The sequence below is a fragment of the Lipotes vexillifer genome, unplaced genomic scaffold (assembly GCF_000442215.2).
Source record: "Lipotes vexillifer unplaced genomic scaffold, Lipotes_vexillifer_v1.1 scaffold604, whole genome shotgun sequence".
NCBI classification, from domain to species: Eukaryota; Metazoa; Chordata; class Mammalia; order Artiodactyla; family Lipotidae; genus Lipotes; species Lipotes vexillifer.
This window is the reverse complement of record NW_006798979.1, coordinates 1,712,527-1,734,070: the sequence shown is the minus strand read 5'-3', so window position 1 is coordinate 1,734,070 and position 21,544 is coordinate 1,712,527. Positions and strand designations below refer to the sequence as shown.

At 38.8% G+C, this 21,544-nt stretch overlaps 1 protein-coding gene across 1 annotated transcript in view; it reads right to left on the bottom strand.

Annotated features, from left to right (window-relative positions):
* Nucleotides 1–21,544, bottom strand: part of NBAS (NBAS subunit of NRZ tethering complex) — a 360,677-nt gene that overhangs the window by 145,645 nt on the left and 193,488 nt on the right. The window contains exons 35-38 of the mRNA XM_007471211.1: nucleotides 21,112–21,201; nucleotides 10,283–10,450; nucleotides 7,297–7,410; nucleotides 6,848–6,971 (exon numbers count right to left, since the gene is read on the bottom strand). Coding sequence (XP_007471273.1) covers nucleotides 6,848–6,971; nucleotides 7,297–7,410; nucleotides 10,283–10,450; nucleotides 21,112–21,201 — 496 coding nt within the window. The remainder of the gene's footprint in view (nucleotides 1–6,847; nucleotides 6,972–7,296; nucleotides 7,411–10,282; nucleotides 10,451–21,111; nucleotides 21,202–21,544) is intronic.

Sequence of the window (21,544 nt, the reverse complement as noted above, 5' to 3'; positions counted from 1 at the left end):
CCCACCCCCCCGTCCTGATGTAAAGACATAGTGAGAAGACAACCATGTGCTAGCCAGGAAGAGATCACTACCAGAACCCAAAAATGCTGGCACCCTGATTTCCAGTCTCCAAACTGTGAGACTAAATTTCTGTTGTTTAAGCCACTTGGTCTATGGTATTTTGTTATGGCAGCCCAAGCTGACTAATACAGACAGGAAACAAGAGATACAAAATAAGATATCTCTTTTTGTCAATATGTATCAGGCTGTCGACAATATTATGCTATTGCAAGCAATGAACATATGCCATATTTTTCATGTGTGTGAATTCATAGGATAAATTCCTAGAAGCAGAATTATTAGGTTAAACAATACCCGCAGCCATAATTTTCATAGCTGTTGCCGAATTGCCACGTGTTTTTCAAATTCTCACTTTAAGCCAAGTCCTCATTGCAGCAACTCGACCAGGACTGCTATTTAGCTGGCACAACTCACCCACGTGAATGTCCATTTGGCCCATTTCTCAAGAGGCTTCTTGACATCTATTTTAACTACACAAGATGAAGATCCCTTAAGGTTGGGTTAAGTCCAAAATCCACTCCACAGGGTAAGGCTTCACTCATATGAATTGACTCCTCAGGAGTAATCCTAAGAGAAAGGCACCTGGCCTATTTCCCTTCTCTGGGGAACTATGACTCAGACTTTTGCCCTACTGTCATAGGATGAACTCCAGCGAAACCCAGAATAATAAATTCTATTTAAATTCTTCTGTGATTGGGTTCTGTTACTGGTACAGTCCTTGTGCAGATGAAGACTATAAACTCTGGATAAAGCACAAAAGGCAAAAGTATCGGAAGGCACTGGAGAGGCCCTGAAAGCAGACAGAAACTGGAGGGTAGATGCCATTTGGAAAAATGAAATGGCACCGGTGATTTCCCATTTTTACAGCTTCTATCCTGAGGGCAAGCTCCTGTCTGTTCCTTGCCAGGCAGGTAAAATTCGGATAGAGAACCTGAAGTCTTAAAGAACCAGAGCCCAGAAAAACCACAACCGCTGACAAGTAAGAGAGGTCTGATAGTTTCTTATAAAACTAAACAAATCTATAATCTTTGGCCCAGCAATTCTACCCTTAGATAGTTATCCCAGAGAAGTAAAAACACAGGTCCACAAAAACACTGTACAAGAGTTCACAGCAGCTTTTTCATAATAAGCATCAACTGGAAAAAGCCTTCATGTCCCTTAACAGAAGAATGTGTAAACTGTGGTATATTCATACAATGGAATATTTCTCAGTCATTAAAAAACAAAAAAAGAGGGCTTCCTTGGTGGCGCAGTGGTTAAGAATCCGCCCGCCAATGCAGCGGACACCGGTTCGAGCCCTGGTCCGGGAAGATCCCACATGCCACAGAGCAACTAAGCCCGTGCGCCACAACTACTGAGCCTGCGCTCTGGAGCCCACGAGCCACAACTACTGAGCCCATGAGCCACAACTACTGAAGCCCACGCACCTAGAGCCCGTGCTCCACAACAAGAGAAGCCACCGCAATGAGAAGCCTGCGCACCGCAACAAAGAGTAGCCCCCGCTCGCTGCAACTAGAGAAAGTCCCAGCGCAGCAACGAAGACCCAACACAGCCAAAAATAAATAAATAAGATAAATAAATTAAAAAAAAAAATCTTTGTAAAGCAACCAAAAAACAAAAACAGAGAAGAAAGAAAAAAAAAAAGCTACTGATAGATGCAGATAAATCTCAAGCTTTACACAAAAGAATACATCCTGTATAATTCCGCTGAATGGATTCTAGAACAGTCAAAACTAATCTACAGCAGGGAAAATCCAAACATTTGTCACCTGACTGGGAGTGTGGGGTGGGTGTTTTCAGGAAAGAGGCATCAACTTTCTGGGGTGACAGAAATGTTCCGTATCTTGAGAGGAGTCAGGGTTACACAGGTGCTGCACTTGTCAAAACTCACCAACCTTACGTCTACACTTAAGATTTTTGTATTTCATTGTTTGTAGATGTTATCTCACAAAAGAGTAAGAAATGCTGACTCTAGTTAAAGATATGCACAGTGCAGTGTCAAGGGGTGAAGTGTAATGATGCCGACAACTTTGAAACGTGTCAGCAAAGAAGCTGGATTTGGTGGATGGACTAGAGCAAGTATAGTAAAATGTTCGCTGTAGAATCTAGGTGGAGAAGTATATGGGAGTTCGCTGTAGAATTTTCTCAACTTTTCTGTGCATTTGAAAATTCCCTTAATAAAATATTTGGGGAAGAAAAGAGAAAAAACTCCTCTCTGAAAACAGTGTCAAATGCTCAAGCTCCCCATCAGTTATTTTTTTTCCCAAATGGGGTTTCCTGAAAGATCCTTGTAGACAAGTGTACACATGCCTCGTCTCCAGCACTAAGGCAGCTGAGTTTCCGGCCACACAAAGCCCATGACCTCCCCACTGCTCCAAGACTAGAAAGACCACAATCACTGGCATCGGGTACACCACAGTCCCCTACGTCCCCAGGATGAAAGGGAAGGGATCATATCTCTTCCCTAATCCTTAACACAACTGTTGAAGTCATCTTGTGACATCTTTTCCCTCCATAGCCAGATCACAGCTCATCATTCCCTACAACCCAGAACCCCTCCTGGCTAATAACCGAATAGTTGAAGGAAACTGATGGTGGAGGGACCAGTGGGGAAGGGAGTGGGGAGAGACACGATAACTGCCCACACCTCACACCACCCGAACTTTCCCAGCAGCCCTCACTGAGGCTCAATTATTCTTGCAAAGTGGAAATCAAGCCCCCACATACGGGAAGCTTCTCAGAGTTTGAATCTGGGAGCCATCTGATGCGACGCAGGACAAAATTATCTGAAGTAGACCAGATCCCACGGGGTTTCACTGGGATCCACCAGATGTCAGGCTGGCCACAGACTGGGTCACAGTGATTTTACATTACCATTTAAGTTTTTTTTTTCTTTTCCCCAAAAACAGCCTGCCCTACATTTAGCAGTGTGTATGAATTTAATTTGCAGTGCTTATTCTCTAACCTTGAATACAATGCATTTTCTAAACAAGTTATACAGCCAAAATCAGATGAAATCTATGTCTAAGCCTCCAAGCACTAATTCTCTGCAAAGGAAGTGCCTCTGGAAAGCACTCTATGATAAATTTAATTCCAGAACTAAATTCACAGAGGAAGGCTGCCCATATTATTGATTTGGAAATCATTAGCCATTAAATCATTCATTTAGCTAAATAAATACTGATCAGTTTTCTTCAGCTAGTCTCCATAAAAACCTTTTCATCAACTTTATTAAAAAATTCTGAAAAGTCAGCTCATGTTGGGAAGTTTAATTTGCACCATGACCTACTTACTTCTGAACCAAAGTCAGGAGTCACATTTTTACGATTTTTAATTTGGGTAATTTAACCTACATCATTCATCAAATCTGCTGACTTTCTGACAAATATTTGATATTATAAAATAGCCAGAGATATCTGTCTCAAATATATTAGCATTATCAAGAGAAATCAAACATGTTGATCATTTTGTAGTATACAGGAGTATCAAATCACTATGCTGTATACCGGGAACTGACAGTGTTGTAGGTCAATTATACTTCAAAAACAAGCAAACTCATTGAAAAAGAGATCAGATTTGTGGTTACCAGAGGCAGTGGGTAGCGGGACAGAGAATTAGATGAAACTAGTTAAAAAGCAGTACAAACTTCCCCTTATAAATAAGTACTAGGAATGCAATGTACAACATGATTAATATAATCAACACTGCTGTATATTACATAGGAAAGTTATTAAGAGGGTAAATCCTAAGAGTTCTCATCACAAGGAAAAATATTTTTAAAATTTTTCCTTTATTTCCTACCTATATGAGATGATGAGTGTTCACTAAACTTATTTTGATAATCATTTCATGACGTATATAAGTCAGATCATTACACTGCACACCTTAAATTCATACAGTGCTATATATGTCAATTATATTTCAATAAAATTGGAAGGGAATAAAAGAGATACACCACACATGTCAGGTTCATTCAACTCAGAATGCCATTTAACAGATGCAGCAAAAGGCATGCAGGGAAGGGTATGGCCATGGTCTGTTGACTGACTTATTATAAATTTCAAGGGTTAGGAATAAATATCTAGATGTACTTTTTAAAAAAATGAAACATCTAGTATTCTAATGTATCAGACCTATAAGATCACATTTTATTTGTACCTACTTTATAATAAAGTCGCCTGTTTATCTGCAAAAAAAAGGAGATATCAAATGTGAGTTTATGAAAATGCTTCATAAATTCATAAACCCAAATGTAAATTAAAGGGATGATTTATATTAAAATCACCTCTATATTTAAAAAGTTCCATTCTTAATATACACAGTAGGTACTCTGAAATGTTCTTCCTATTCAAGAATATTAGAAAAAAATTTTTTTTTAATATTTTAATGGACTTGGGTTCTTTCCCATGATGGGATATTAAAATCTGTCAAAAAGGACAATTTGAAGAAACACTGGGGCAGAAAGAAAATCCCTAAAAATCCCACTAAAATCTCACAGACACTACAGTACTAAGAACAGAACACACATCTCTGGGAACTTGGATTCAGTCTCAATTCCTGTCCCAATAACTGTCATGCATGTACTGTACCTACTCTCATCACTGTGAAGAGACACTGATTTTGCACCTATCATATAGAAAACCCTGGTAAAAGTGTTAGAAATAGATATAGCACTCAGGATACGACCCTTAAGCTGAAAAGACCAGACACAGACATAAAAGATACAGGTGGCTTTCTCCAGGCTGCCAGGAAGCAAGTGTGTCAGAGTTTGAAGAACAGACATATGACAGACATATGGTTGGAAAGAATCTATTATCTTTCGTGAAACGTCCAAAGGGTCTTAACCATGGTTTCACAACTGAATCGCCTGAGGAACTGTAAAAGATATCTGATGTGTCTGGACCCCACTTCAGGGATTCTGAAATAAATGGTCTACATTGGATCCCAGGCTTCAGTATTTCTTAAAAATACCCTAAGTGATTCGAATATGCAAGCAGGACGGAGAGCTATGGCAGCAGGCCTTGAAAACAAGGTGAAATCATAATTGCATGGACTAAAGTACGAGATAATCAACGGCAAGGAAGTCAGTGCAGGGCAGGACTAGCCTTTAGGAAAAGGTGTGCAGACGGGGCCCCATCATCACCACTAAAGAGCAACAATCCAGAGGTGGAACATACAGGCCGTTATGCCCACTGTACAGATAAGGAAACTGAATAATATTCTTCTGCTTGAAACCCCCATAGCATTCAGTAGCAGCTTCATTTAAAATGTTTAACTCAGCACCCGCGTTCCTTCCAGCCAACTGCTGCCTCACTTCTTCACTGGTTGCCCACACTGTCTCCCCTCTCCGGGTTATTAGAGTAACACACAAATCCCTGAAAAATCATGGTATCTATCTTCTTTGCTTCTGTGCATCTTCTTCCCTCTACCTAAAATATCCCCCTTCTGCCTCTCCTAACACATCTCCCTCTCAAATTCCCCCCTTTTTCATGTACTATACTCTTATTCATCCTTCAAAACTCAGGTCAAATACCACCCGCTCCAGGAAGCCTCTTCACACGCCCTCTTCACTCAGCCGTCATACATCTGTCATCCCAATGCCTCTTGCGTTTGCCTGTCTTAGCGCTTACACATAAATTTGCCTCCTCACTTCACTGCAAGCCCACTGAAGATAAAAATAGTGTCTTCGGGCTTCCCTGGTGGCGCGGTGGTTGAGAGCCCGCCTGCTGATGCAGGGGACACGGGTTCGTGCCCCTGTCTGGGAAGATCCCACATGCCGCGAAGATGCTGGGCCCGTGAGCCGTGGCCGCTGAGCCTGCGCGTCCGGAGCCTGTGCTCCGCAACGGGAGAGGCCACAACAGTGAGAGGCCCGCGTACCGCAAAATAAATAAATAAATAAATAAATAAAATTAAAAAAATTAAAATAAGCTATAGCATCAGGTTTCTGGGAACATGGAAGTTCTATTCCCCACACACATTTCCCCAAGTTTTATTCCACACAGCAATGTGCTCCATTAAGAGACAGCATCGTCCAGGCTCACTGGCAGTTAGATGTAGCCAGTAATAGGTAAGTGGAAGTCCTGGACAGGACCGCCGAGAAAACTGTTTTTCCCACTCCCCTTTCCTCCTTACTGATGCCTGGAATATAGACAAGATAGCTCGAGCCCCAGTAGCCTTTAAATCCTGAGGTACCCACTAAGGATGGTAGAGCAGAGAGAGAGGGAAAATTGAAAAAAAAAACAAAAAAAGTCAAGACAATTACCCTGGAACCTTGAAAAGAAGGAGGCTAAAGAGGAAAAAAGTACAAATGGCAAGTTGTCTTTGGTAAACTTGCATACATTTCATTCTTTTCAAAAAATTTCCCATGGAAAGATATGTCACCATGCAGAAAAGTCTTAAGATGAAATATACATCTACGTTCCATGAAACAAGCACTTAAACGTTCTTAATTAATCCATAAAAGCAGGCAAAAAGGAAATATTTATTGAGCACTTTATATCAGTCACTATAAGAGTCACTTTACATAATTAGCAACCTTAAGATAGGAATTACATCTTATTTACCTTTTAAATCCTCAGTTAGCAAGGATCCAGAAAAGAGTAGATACTCTATAAATGATTTAAATCAACGAATAAATAGATGTATAAATGGTGGTGTCAAGTTAAGCCATTCAAAATTACTGAAAATGTTATTGCTTTTCCCAACTCTCATTCATTTATACAGTCTCCTCTATTATTCCCCTGATACGGGTTACACACTGTCGGGGAACTAGAACCTCCTTTCATACCTTCTGTCGTTGGAAATCCTTCTTCTCCTTCAGTTTTAGTCTCTGCCAGTTTCCCAGTTCTCAGCAACACTTCTGCAAAGCTTTCTACCGGGACATGCTGATAGCTGTCATAGGTCACTTCAGACTAGACAAAAGAAGCAGTTACACCATTTGGCAGGGTGTCTTTTTCTCTATAAAGATATTCTTAGAAAACATAATGACAGGAATGTTATCTTCTGGTAACTTGAATTACTGAAGCACGTTATTTTATGTAAAATTATAAACAGATTTTAGTCTCATAACATGTTGTAAATGTATACGAAACAAATCACATAAAACCAATGAACAACATGAGTAAGAACAAAGCAAAAGAAAGTCCATTTTCAGGAAGATTGTAAGTTTTGTTCATTGTAAAATGCCCACAACACCATGACAGTTAAATCCGTGTTCTTAGGCACACTGTACCTTACCTCTACAACAAAGGGATTGGAGATGACAGATTCGTAAAAAGGATGACAGCCTTGTTTTTCTAGGCCTTCATTGGCTCTGGCTCCAGTTCGATAAGCACCACCAAATTCTTGTCCCTAAACGGAACGAAGTGGAGAACACTGGATAAAAAGAAAGAGACCTGCGAGGGGAGGTGGAGGAGGATAGGACGGAAGACAGAACAAACAGATTTCAGGAGAAACTCATCAATGCGCACGTGTGATCCAAAGAGAGAGTGTCAGACTGACACCGATATCCAGCGGAGAACGTGAGAAGAATCACCACGTTCTAAGTGCAGCACTTCAACCTTACCCTGAAGGGCCTTTTGAGTTTCCTGGTCACTTTGATATCGCTGAATCAGAAACCTCGAAGCAATCGGTGTTACACACACGGCCAACATTCCATACAACAGTCAGAATACCCTTTGCAAAACATCATTCTGTGCATACTGTTCCCTTGCTCCAAAATCCTTTAGTAGCTCTGAATAATGCGGTCAACAGTATTCAATCTCAACTGCATAGAATAACATTCAAATTTATTAAACGTTAATTAGCTTTAAAGACTAACTCTCCACACCAACTAAACCATCTACTTTATGCACCCTACCGGCCACTATATGCCTTTCTTCCATTACGAGGGTAATGGTCCATGCTGACTGCCCACCTCTCCTTCCAGGCCCACCTCAGACCACAGCTGCTGAAACCGCACCAGATGGAGACAAGGTACGACTGGGCCCCCTACATCACTCGCACCTCCTCCACAACTACAACCCACACAGATGCCTTCATAAGACTCGTCATCAGTATTCCTCATTAGCAGTATTATAGTATCCCTACTATGGTTAACCGTCTTTATGTTTTGCTCTCCTCAAATAGATTGTAAACAGCCCCTTATTGGAAAAGCCAAGTAGAAGATATTCACCCATTCCTCCAAAGTTTGTTGAGCACTTACTTTACGCCAAGCATAGCCTCAGGAAACAATCAAGCTCCTGTTGCAAATGATGTTAAAAGTTACAACTGACACTTAATAGAAACTATATATTAGGCACAGTATTAAACACTTTATCTAAGACATAAACCCTCAAAACACCCCAACAGGTGAGACAGAAAAGTAACCCTAACCATAATCCAGTGTGATACATGAAATGATGAGAGATGCACAGACTTAACCCAAAGTCAAGCCCATTGCATGTCAGTAAGTGGTTTCTTCTGGGCGATCATCCTTAGTTCTCTTTCCTGCATATCCCACATTCAGACCATCATCAGGTCCACAAAATATATCCCTAAACCAAACACTTCCCACTTCCTTCATGGCTACCCTAATCCAAACCACCAACATCTCTCACCTGGAGTCCTGGAAGAGAGATCCATCTTTTTGCTTCACTCCTGACTCACTACTGACGGCTCTCTAAACAGAAGTTAAATAGACTTATGAAAAGTAAAGTTGGATCACACAACTGCATTGTCGGAATTTTCCAACAGCTCTCCATGCTGCTGAGAATAAAATGTGTAGTCCTTATCACAGTCTATGGAAGGCTTTACATGGTGGGCCTCTTCACCACCTCTCTGATCTCATCTCCTACCATTCTTCCCACTCATCACTCTGCTCCCGCTTACTCTGGCCTCCTTTCTGTCCTGCAAAGATGTCAAGCACATTCCTTCAAAACGTACTTGCCCTACGTGGCTCAATCAGCTTTCTGCTCAGAGTGATTCCTCTTCTGAGAAACTAAGTTCCCTAATCAGAACTTCACTCCCCCGGTATCACTCACTATTCCCTTACCTCGGTTAACGTTACCTTCATAGTACTCATTACCACCTGCCATTTCATTATTATACAAATATCGCTATCAGTTGGTTTCTTTGCCTCCTCCACTGGGATACAGGTTACACAAGGGAAGGGAATTAGACTGAAGGATTTCCCCACTCTTTTCCCAGTGATGAGCACATTATCTGACACATGGAAAATGCCTGTAAGTATTTGCAGAATTAATTAATAAATAAGATACTCAAATGTTCAGGGTGCATTTATAAAAAGGCACATGTTTCTTTTTCCTCTTAGTTTTCCAGTGAGAGATTAAAGGATGGATGGCAGTGTGAGAATGCAGAGAAGACAGCAGGGACACAGTGGGTTAAGATGTCACGGAAAACAAACTCAATTGTTCTACTGCTTGTCTTGACCTCTACTTGCAGAATACGTGAAAGAATAGGTTAAACCATTCTCTTTACCTAAAGGCCCTACTAAGACTGAATGTTTGTGCCCCCCCCCCACCCCAAATTCATATGTTGAAATCCTAACCCCAGTGTAATAGTATTAAGAGGTGGGGCCTTCGGTAGGTGATTCGGTCACAATGGCAGAACCCTTGGGAATGAGATTAGTGCCCTTATAAAAGAGACTCCAGAGAAGTCCCTCACCCCTTGTGCCGTGTGAGGATACAGCAAATAGATGGCGGTCTATGAACCAGGAAGCAGGCCTGCATCAAATACTAAATCTGCCAGCGCCTTGATCTTGGACTCCCCAGTTTCCAGAACTGTGAGAAATAACTGTCTGCTGCTTAAACTACCCAGTCTACGATATTTTTGTTACAGCAGCTCGAGAGAACTAAGACAGCCCCCAGGCTGGCTCCTAGCACTTCTCTTCCACAACTGGCCTACAGAAAAACAGCAAAAGAGAGACAGCCTTGATAAACATCATTTTCCTCTTCATCCCCGTAAACTTCAATTCTGACATATAAACCAAACCGTACTTAAATCCGTACTGCTGTCTTTCGCAAATATTGTATGGTAGTATATTACATTCCATAAAATCAATTACTCATTCCCTATCTGATGCGAGGCCTAGATTTCTTAAGAGATTAGTTTAATAATCCAAAGAAGACAAAGCTGTAGCAACAGTGAAACCAACTGAAGAGCATGCTAATGAACTGATATAAACCACACCAACTGAATTAAAAAAGCAAGATGCATTGCTTACTTGAAGGGGTCGAAGGTAAGTCAACGACTTCTTCCACCACTGCCCATCGCTGACGGCCTGCAGCACAGCCCTGGTGGTGGTCGTGGTGTTGGAAAGGACTTTCATGGTGGTGGCAGCGGTCCAGTGGAACAGGTCAGCTGAGTTGCTGCCTGGGACACTTACTTCATCCTATGTTAAAAAAAAGAAAATGGCAAGAGCAAAAACGTGGGAAGTCACAAGAACAGAGCAGAGAGTGATAACGTGACGACTTAAAATTATCAGACATGAAGACAAATAGATCTAAAAATCCATCTTTGCCAGTAACAAAAAAGTGTGAAACAAAGCACTACTGGCATATTGTACCTCCTCGAATCATTTACAAAAGAAGATTCGGTAAAGGAAAATACATCTTACTGCATTAGTCAAAGAAATATTTATAAGGCAAATAATGGGTTCATCATTTTTTTACCAATATAATATCCTTCAAGGAGATACTCATGTTTGTTTCTTTGACAAGACATTTTAAAGTATTTATTATTTAGATTAATTAAGAAATATTCATTCGAACAATGCTACTGTGACCCAGACAAACTTAGAAGATTCAGATGATCCACCTTTAAATGTTGAAAGGCATTTTGTTTATCATGTAAACACGTGGATGATTATTAGTATTTAAAAGGTTTATAATGTGGAACCTCCTACCAATCTTGAAGCAGTCAGCTAAAATTCGAACTCTCCATTTACTAACCCAAGAGATTCCATGTGGAGAAAAATGCCAATACATTAACATTTGTTTAAACAGAAATGACAGCAACTACATCTGCTTTTGATCAAAGAAAGATAAATTTGTTCTACAAAAGCCAAGTTTTTGGTTTAGTATCTGTCTATTTCTACTTATTTTTTCTGTCGTATCCCAGTTAAAGGAAAGAAAAATTAAGGTCTAGTCTTGCAATTTAAATAGCTTTCTTGTCAATAATAGAAGAATAGTTTAATTTGGCTATTTAGGTCTACATCACATCATTCATTAATATGTTATTTAAGTAATAAAAAATGATAAATCATGTAATCACTCAATAATTACCAAGACATCATCACACAACAAACACTTAGGACAAATTCACCATTTTAGACCAACCTGACAGTTGCTATATCTGGTTGGTAGAATTATGGCCCCCCCAAAATGTCTATCTCCTAATCCCTGGAACCTGCAAGTATATTACATTACATGGCAAAGGGCCTTTGCAGATATGATTAAGAACACAGACCTTGGGCTTCCCTGGTGGCGCAGTGGTTGAGAGTCCGCCTGCCGATGCAGGGGATACGGGTTCGTGCCCCGGTCTGGGAAGATCCCACATGCCGTGGAGCGGCTGGGCCCGTGAGCCATGGCCGTTGAGCCTGCTCGTCCGGAGCCTGTGCTCCGCAACGGGAGAGGCCACAGCAGTGAGAGGCCAGCATACCGCCAAAAAAAAAAAAAAAAAAAAAAAAAAGAACACAGACCTTGAGGTGAAGAGATAATCTTGAATTATCTGAGTGGAACTAACCTAATCACGTGAGCCTTTAAGGCAGAGAACCTTTCCCAGCTAGGGTCACAGAGATGCCATGGGGGGAAGAGGCAGGAGAGATGTGAAGCATGAGGGGATTCAACCCGTCATTGCTGGCGTTGAAGATGGAGCGAGGGGGCCATAAGCTAAAGAATGCAAGAAGCATCTAGAAGCTGAGAAGAAACTTCAGGCAACAGACAGCAAGGCAATGAGGACCTCAGTCTTACAAACACAAGGAATTAAATTCTGTCAACATGAATGAGCATGGAAACAAATTCTCCTCTAGAGCCTCCAGAAAACAACACAGCCCTGCCGGCACCTTGATTTTGGCTGAGACTCTAAGCAGAAACCCACCCAAGCCGGCCCGGTTTCTGTCCTATGGGAATTATAAGAAATCAATTTGCATTGTTTTAAAGCTGCTAAATTATAGTCATATATTATAGCAGTAAAAGAAAATGACTACATCATGTTAGGATACTCAATAATTTCTAGAAAAGAATTTGAATTTTATTCTCACTGCTAATGTACTTAAGCTGTATTAACCAATACTTACAATTTACCTACTTTGCTGTTGGTTAAGTTTTCTCAAAAGATTTTCTAATTTTTTAACATGAAAAAGAATTGTGTCCCAGCACTAGAAGAAATGATAATTATGTGATGCAACAGAGGTGTCAGCTAATGCTACAATGGCAACTATACTACAATATTGATATATCAAATCAATATATTACACACCTTAAACTTACACAATAATGTATGTCGAGTGTATCTCAATGAAAAAAATTTTTTTAAACCTCTGCTTCCCATGACCACTGTTGGTGACACAGCAGGCTATAAAACAATTATTCCATTTCATAAAATAAACCTAAAATTTACTCTGTTCATATGGACTGGCTAACTCAAGATAGAAAGTTTTAAACATGGAAACTGAAAAGTTTGTTTCAGAAGATAAATGAAATTCCAATGCACAGAAATGTACATGATAGAAGGATCTTCTGTGAGAGATTCCTCCCTTATAAGAATTATAAAAGAGAAAGTAAAATAAAAGGCTCATTTAGACCGCAGAAGGAGGATTTAACTTGGGGGCAGTCTACCAAGATCATAGTGTAACCAGAGGCATTAATGAGGAAAACAGTTTTCTTTCAACTCCATGTAACAGGGAAAGCAAAAAGAGGTTAGGCAAAATTTACTCCTGAAATGATTACTACTGGCAGTTTTTATATTCATAGTTGCACACTGCTAATTAATTTACAGTGCATAACAGCAGAAACAGATTAATCCCCCAAACCAAGTCAGCAACTCCCAGCATAAAATTTAACATGAAATCTCATTAATGTCAAGTGTTGCACAGCTCAAAGGTTAACTTCCTAAGCACTAATAATATTTTTCAAGTCCTACAATAGACAACATAACCAAACAGGTTCACAAGAACAAGGACAGTTCCATATATCAAGCGTGGCTTACAGAAACAATTCTTGTTGATCAATTACTATAGTAATCTATTTAGGAGCTGCTCTCTCTGGTATCTGGTAATTTGAGGGTTAATTTCTGGGAAACCTGTTTGCCAACTGAGAACTGAGCTGGTGGTACCCATAACCTAGGTAAGGATCACAAACAGAGTTCAAACTCAGCTCAGCCCCTACCCTCTCTCCTCCAACGTATCTGTAAATAATCCAAAGTACTTCCCTGCACCTAACACTTACTTATAGCAAATTTCATCCTGAATTCGAAATGTTAAGAATGCAAACACCCTTACTACTGGTGATACCACTTCTGGAACTATTTATGAGAAGAAGCAGCAGAAAAATACCCCGTGTTGTAAATCACTCTAAAGTCTGACTCTGCTTCAGTTCATCTGCTAATTAACAGGCCAGGCTACAATTTAGACGTTCTCATCTCTGGGAGTCATAGCCCCCTGTACATTTCTAATGAAAGCTATAACTGCTTTCCCCAGAAAACTGAATGCACATGCATGTGTACATACATGAACACACAAAGTCACAAACAGACACATACTAACACAACAAATTTGACACATTATTTCAGGGGCTTTAGGGACTGAACCCTTTTTGAATCTTCTAGCATTCTTGGATCCAGATTAAGAGAACTGTAGTTAGGAAAAATAGAGGTATGTGGAGTATATTTTTACTTTCCTTTTCCATGTGCAATTTTGTAATCAGCACTTACACAAAGTTATGGAGGACAGACCACAAGAAACAGGAAACTGTCTCTCTCAGGAGCCCATTTTTCCCATTTTATCCCAGGGCAATACTAGCATGAATATGCAAAGATGTGCACATAAAATGCTCAGTGCAGTTCAGTCCAAAACAGAGGAAAACTGGGCACAATCCAAAAGTTGAAAAGCAAAGGAAAAGATAAATAAATCATGGTACATACATATCCAGTGACCACTGTTACACCAGACATAAATGGTCTATATGCAATGACAAGGGCAGATGTCCGTGACACATATCATTATACGAAAAAAAGCAAGCTTCAAAATAATATATGCAGTACAAATCCATTTTAGTTTAAAGAATAAAATAATAGTCCTCCAGGAGACAGAGGAGAGCTATACAGAAAATCTGTCTATGCTCAGAAAAAGTCTGGAAAGATATATATAAACTTAAAAATGTTTACCTCTGAGCAGTGGGATACATAGAATGTGGAGAGAGAAAGAACTGAGAGAGAAGAAAGAGAGCTTACATATCAATGTATTATTGATTTTTTTTATATTTCAAAAAAATTAGAAAGACCAAAGTTACCACAAATATACATGTACGTCTTATCAAAAATTAACAAATGTCAGTATTTTTTCATAAGTGTTTCACATATCTTTTTTTTTTACTTTCAAGATATAAAGTATGCCAGATTATATTGATTATCTGAACTCCTATATTATCTGAATTCCTAACAATCCCTATAAGCGGATTGTTAAAATAGAAGTCTGTACTATATTTGTAATTAAAGAAAACATTACACATTCCAGTCAAGATGGAGTCATGAATTATGTTGCAATATGTTCACCATGCTCCAAAATACTGAGAATAATAGCAAGAAGAGGCAAAAGACACTCAACTTTATAGAGTTCAACACTTGGGGGCTCAAAATTCAGATGCTGGCAATAGCTGCCAGGCCCTCCTTCTCACAGAAGAACTGGGAATTAAAAGGATTCCCTGTAAGACGGAGAACTTCATCCTGGCTCACTGCCTGGGGTTATGCATTTATATTTATTTCATGAAGCTGTGGGCCGATGGAGGCAGAGAACTTGAATCAGAGCCCAAAGGAACTGGGCAAAACCATCACTGGCTCCATGTCTGTATTTCTCACATCCTCACTAGTACAGGGGGAGGGAGTCCCAAGTGAAAAGCTACTCTAGGATGTGGTTCTGGACTGAAGCACCAAGGGATTAGATAGGAGGAAACCACAAAACTACAGAATCCTTAAGGAGGGTCTAGGGAAATAAAGATTAAACTGAATGAGGACTTCCCTGGCGGTCCAGTGGTTAAGACTCATTGATTCCACTGCAGGGGGACACGCGTTCAATCTCTGGTCAGGGAACTAAGATCTCATATGCTGCACTGCATGGCCAAAAAAAAGAAAAAAAACTAAACTGAATGGTAGGGCTCAAAACAAGCTTGCAAACCAAAATTTCAAAACATCTGGAAAAATGAAAATTACTAAGGCAATAATTTTAATAAAAATCCACTTCAGAAGAAATCATTTTAAACTTCATAATATTAATGTGTGCCTTTTGTAATATGAGACTGAAAATCCTTTAAAAAGGAACAAGATATCACATAAAAGAAAAAACAAATATGATCCGATCAAGTCCATTTTTGTTTATGATATGAGGTAAAGTTCTAATTCATCTTTCTGTATGTGGATATTCCTCAAGCCTATACTTTGATCTCATACAAAAAGTGGTTCATTATTACTTATTTATCAATAAATATAAAAGCTAAAACTATAAAACTCTTAGGAAAAAAGCACAGGAGTAAATCTTCACAACCTTAAGTTAGGCACAGATTTCTTAGATACAACACCAAAAGCACAAGCAATAAAAGAAAATGTTAATAAACTCGACTTCAGCAATATTAAAAGCTTTTGCACTTCAAAAGTCACCGTTAAAGTAAAAATTCAAATCACACACTGACAGAAAAGTATTTTCAAATCACACATCCAACAGCTTGTATCCAAGAGTTTAAAAACAACAGCAAAAACTCTTACGACTTAGTAAGGAGACGACAAATAACACAGTTAAAAAATGGGGAATATATTTATAGCCATTTCACCAAAGAAGGTATAGAAATGGCCAATAAGCACATGAAAATATGCTCATTATCATTAGTTATTTGGAAACACATACCAAAATGATAATGAGATACCACACACACCTATAAGAATTGCTTTAAGCAAAAAGCCAGTCAAGAATGTTAGCAAGGATATGAAGAAACTGGAACCTTAATACTTCCTGGTGCAGCCACTTTGGAAAACAATTTGGCAATTTCTTCCAATATTTAACACATATACACCATACAATCCTTCAGTTCCACTCCCAGATACCTACATGAGAAATCAAAACATATTTCCATACAAAGACTTGTATACCGATGTTCACAGCAGCATTATTCATGATAGCTAAAGAGTGCAAACAACTTAAACGTCCATCAACTGGTGAAGGGGAAAAGAAAGGGTTGTCCATGGTACTGAAATACAACTGTCATTTGCTTGCTTTTATTTCAGTATTTCTAAATAATCCATTTATAAATTCAAAATAGCTGTATGCTTAGCCCATGACTCAATTCTAAACATTAATTAGTCCAGTTGTATAAATCTGTAGCCACTTAAAATGTTCATAACAAGAATTCCCACAGTGAAAATGATTTTTTAATGGGAACCTTGTATATTAACCATTTCCAACTCTAATTAGATTATCTGGGGAAAACACTATTGGCTACGTGATATAACTAATACTAACTAAACAAAATGTTAATACACTCTAAGTGGTGGAATACTGTTACACCTAAAAAAACCATAAAAACCAACATTAATAAGAAACTAGAAATCTTTGATTTGGTAGTTATTCACAAATTATGTACTTTGTTCTATTTAAAAACAAATATCTTGTTCACTGGGACAACAGCCAATACCTTAGAACTTGTATGCTCCACTTGTACTAATGCAAATGCAACAGAACAGCACTTAACATCTTTTCTTTGCTTGGATACTTAAGTAAAAATCATTATTTTCACAACTGAGTAATGAAAGTCTTGGGCATTAAGCAGATTACATATACAGTCAGCTCTCATTTATGAGTTATAATTTAATGTGGTTACTACATCTACTGTTAATGTGTAACACACGGCATCTTACGGCTAAGCACTGCAGTTTAATCTAATAATAGCAGCTATAATATTCTGAAATGTGCTTCATGAATCAAAGCCATCATGTGTTCACTGAGGGCTTGGATTAGCACTTCATGAGACCTAGATCTATTACAGCTTGTTGGAAAAGGAAAAAGGAAGACCGGAAAGCTTTTAAGGAGCTAAAAAAAAAAAAAAAACAAAGACAAAAACAGACAATCATTTTGGAAGACTTCCTTTTCCTCGCTAAATGGATCCTGAGGAGGACTGCTGGCGGTCTTCTACATTTACTGAAGAAATTTTAATGGAGCAGTATGTGCCCACTTTTGGTGACACAGCAGGCTCTACTCCAAAGAGACTACCAAGGGGCCAGACTGACACTTTCTAATTCATCAGAGAAGCAGAAAATAGGAAACCCAAAAGCCACAAAAGGCTTTTCATGGATTCTATAAAGAAGGATGGGGATTCAGAATAAGCTTATGGAGCTGAACTCAGCAAAAAATGGTGCAATTCTCTACTAAACAGAGAAATGATACTCCCCCTTACAGTGGCCGAAATACAACAGGACCTCAGTAGCAACCAGAGCACACACGTATGAGTTAAACTGGAAATTCCCTATATTTTTAGGCTAAAATCTACTTTCTAATTCATTTTTACCATGCACTAATCTTTTTTCAGTGGGAGTTTCCAAATTAGCTTTACTAAACATTTACGAGGCAGTCACTTTGTGACAAGCAGTCCATGGAGAGAGCACAAAGGTAAAGGACATGCTTCCAGTTGCTGCACATACCAAGCCGTACCACACATGTGCTGATACGATGATGCGAGATGCTTGGGGGATACGGGGGAGGGAACAACGGGGACTTAAGGAAAGCTTGATAAAGAAAACGACAGCTTAGATGGGATCAGGAGGGCAGGAAGATGACAAGAGCACAAGACAAGAAGGGCAGGACAGGCAAAGAGCCCTAGATAACACCAAAGCTGCGAGAGAGCCTACTCAGAGAACGGGGTAACTTCAGCGTGACTGGAACACAGCACATGTTTGGAAGGCATGAAAAGAGAGGAGGCTGTGGAGACAGTGGGTGATATGGCTGAACAAGTGGGGAAGGATCAGAGGTTCAAAAGGTACAAAAATGGGGATAAAGATCTCATGAAAATCAGGTCTTCCATTGGACCTTGAAAAATAGTAAAATTTGCCAACTCCCCAATATAAGAACTGTTTTGAATCCCATGGAGAAAACACCATAGAATTTAATGTTTTTTCATATCCAGTAAGAGAAAACCAAACAGAAACTAATCAATACAACAAGTCAAAACACGCCAAAGGACAAAATACACCTATACCATTCCAGGCCCCTGGAAAATGCTATGACTTCCGTTTAAAGACAGTGTAACAACAGTAACCAAAAAATGTCCACTATCTGCAGTGTTGACTGCAGAACACAATCCTCCTCTGAATATCTCACCTTCTAGAACTGTGATGTCCAATCTGGTACCCAGTAGCCTTGTGTGGCTAGTAAAATTAACATAAATAAAATCAAACAAAATTTAAAATTTGATTCCTTAGTTGCACGACCTTTATTCCATGTACTCAATAGCTACAGGTGACTAGTGGCTACCACAATGGATGGTGGAGATACAGAATATTTCCCTCACTGTAGAAAATTCTATTGGTCAGTGCTCTCCTGGAGTCACCACTACAGGAGGAATAGGAGAAAAACCCTTAAGGGCCAAAAATCACATTACAAACTTCTTTGGGATCCTGAGATCACTTAGCACTGAACTGGGGATACACATGTGTATTCAATAAATGTTTGTCAAACTGAATTTTAGTATAAAAGAAAGAATTATGGAAATGAAGTAATCGTACATATTCCACTGTAGGCAAAGCTAACTGTTCCTTAACTCTATTAATAAATTCCACAATTGAAGCTTTGTACCAGCATTCCAAAAGTAACTACACAGTATACAATTACAGATGAGCTCAGCAAGATGAATACAGCCAATTTATAAAGAAGATGTGGTGTGTACACACACACACACACACACACACACACACACACACACACACAATGGATACTACTCAGTCATAAAAAGGAATGGAATTCTGCCATTTGCAACAACATGGATGGACTTGGAGGGCATTATGCTAAATGAAATAAGTCAGAGAAGGACAAATACTGCATGATATCACTTATATGTGGAATCTAAAAAATACAACAAACTAACAAATATAACAAAAAGGAAACAGACTCACAGGTATAGAGAAAAAACTAGTGGTTATGAGTGAGGAGAGAGCAGAGGGAGGGGAATATAGAGGTAATGGATTAAGAGGTACTATTAGGTATAAAATAAATAAGCTACAAAGATATATTGTATAGCACTGGGAGTATAGCCAATATTTAATAATAACTATAAATAGAGTATAACCTTTAAAAATTGTGAATCACTATTTTTTGCCTTATATTACATAATATTGTACATCAACTATATCTCAAAAAAATTTAAAAATTAAAAGTAAAATCAATGTATGGAAATATAAGGAAAACAAACAAACAAAAAACACAGAGAAAACAAAGGAGATTAGGTGTAGCTCACTTATCACAACAGAGGTCTTCCAAAATAGTTACCAGAAAAATGAATGACATTTTACACTTTGAAAGTGAATCTTACCATTTAAAGGAATCCTACAGAAACCAATCTATAAAGAGGATTATCATCTTTAAATTTATCTAGTTAGAATATCAGAAATAGCTACTGTCTTTGACCTAAACAAGTGCCAATCCTATGTTGCTACAAATAGTCATAAAAAGTTAAATTCCATGGAGCAAAGGCTGACCAACAAGAGGCAGGTCTCAGTGAGTACATGCTTCCTCCTTCCTCTCCCAGGGCGCACTCTCCTGAGACTCATACATGCATAACGGGTCCAGACAAATTTTAGTCATAAGAATTTCAATGAGGAAAGGGAAAAGGGATTAAAATTCAATAAAAAATGGACAAGAGAACTGAATAGGAACCTCACTAAAGAGGATCTCTCCTGAGATAAGTCCATCTCATTAGTAATCAGGAAAATGCAAATCAAAAGCACAAAAAGATATCACTAAACACTTAAGAGAATTGGTAAAATTTAGAAAACCACCCATGCCAAGGTGCTGGGGTTGGAGCAAATGGCAATCCCAGACACTGCTGTTGAGAGTGCAACGGGTAAAACCCCTTTAGAAACTTATTTGGGATTATCAACTGAGGTTGAACGTACACATTTATCTAATAATGCAGACTTCCAGGGCTAGGTAGGTCCATGCCAGAGAGAAAGGTCTGCACATGTGCACTAGAAACACGTACAGAATGATGACGCAGCATTATTTTTAGTAACCAAAACGGAAAACAAACCAATGTCAGTCAACATTAGAAAGGATAAACTGGAATATACGCATATAGCAATAAATTTCAATACAGCAGTAACAATGAGTCAACTACAACACATATAATAGCATGGATGGATCTCACAGACATAATGTTGAGTGTAACTATTTCCATAAAGTACAAAAACAGGTAAAATTAAACTATCATACTGCGAGGGGTGTGATAGGTTTTAAAGTCGTTTTAAAACAAGAACAAAACACACATGGATCTAGTTATTGGGATGAGTCAGGATCTCTGGAAGGAGAGAGATTAGAAGGGTGTGAGGGGACCTGTGGAAGGCCTGTCATGAGCTATTTCTTCATCTGTGTGATGGTTTCATGGATGTTTTCTTTATGATACTTTATGATACTTGGACATCTTTGTTTTGTGTATTTTTCTATATGTTATATTTCACACACAAAAAAAGTTTAAAAGAACAGTCTCCACACACACACACACACACACACACACACACAGTAGGGTGACTGCTTCATTCCTCTCACAACCACCTTTCACACTGCCCCCTCTCACCCTGACTCACCTCTTGCAGCACTTTACTCATCAATGGTGACACACTGATAGTCTCTCCTCCTTCTGGATGGATTTGGAAATTCACTCTTTGATAAAGAATCTGAAAAAAGAACAACTGTTTTTAAATTTGCATCATTTTACAATGTAGGCTTGAAATTTAAAAAGTACTCTTTTGAGGAAAAAAAACAACCCACTATTTCCTAATGACTACTTTGTGGTAACAGGCTTACTATGGGACTTCATGAACACCTTCACAAGGATGCAACCACAGTTTCAGGATCAGAATCAAGTGTGAAAAACCTGATATACAATGTAATAAATGACCATGAGACGAAAATGTGATTTCCAGAATCTCTTCATATATATATATATATATATATATATATATATACACACACACACATATATATACACACATATATATACACATATATATATGTATG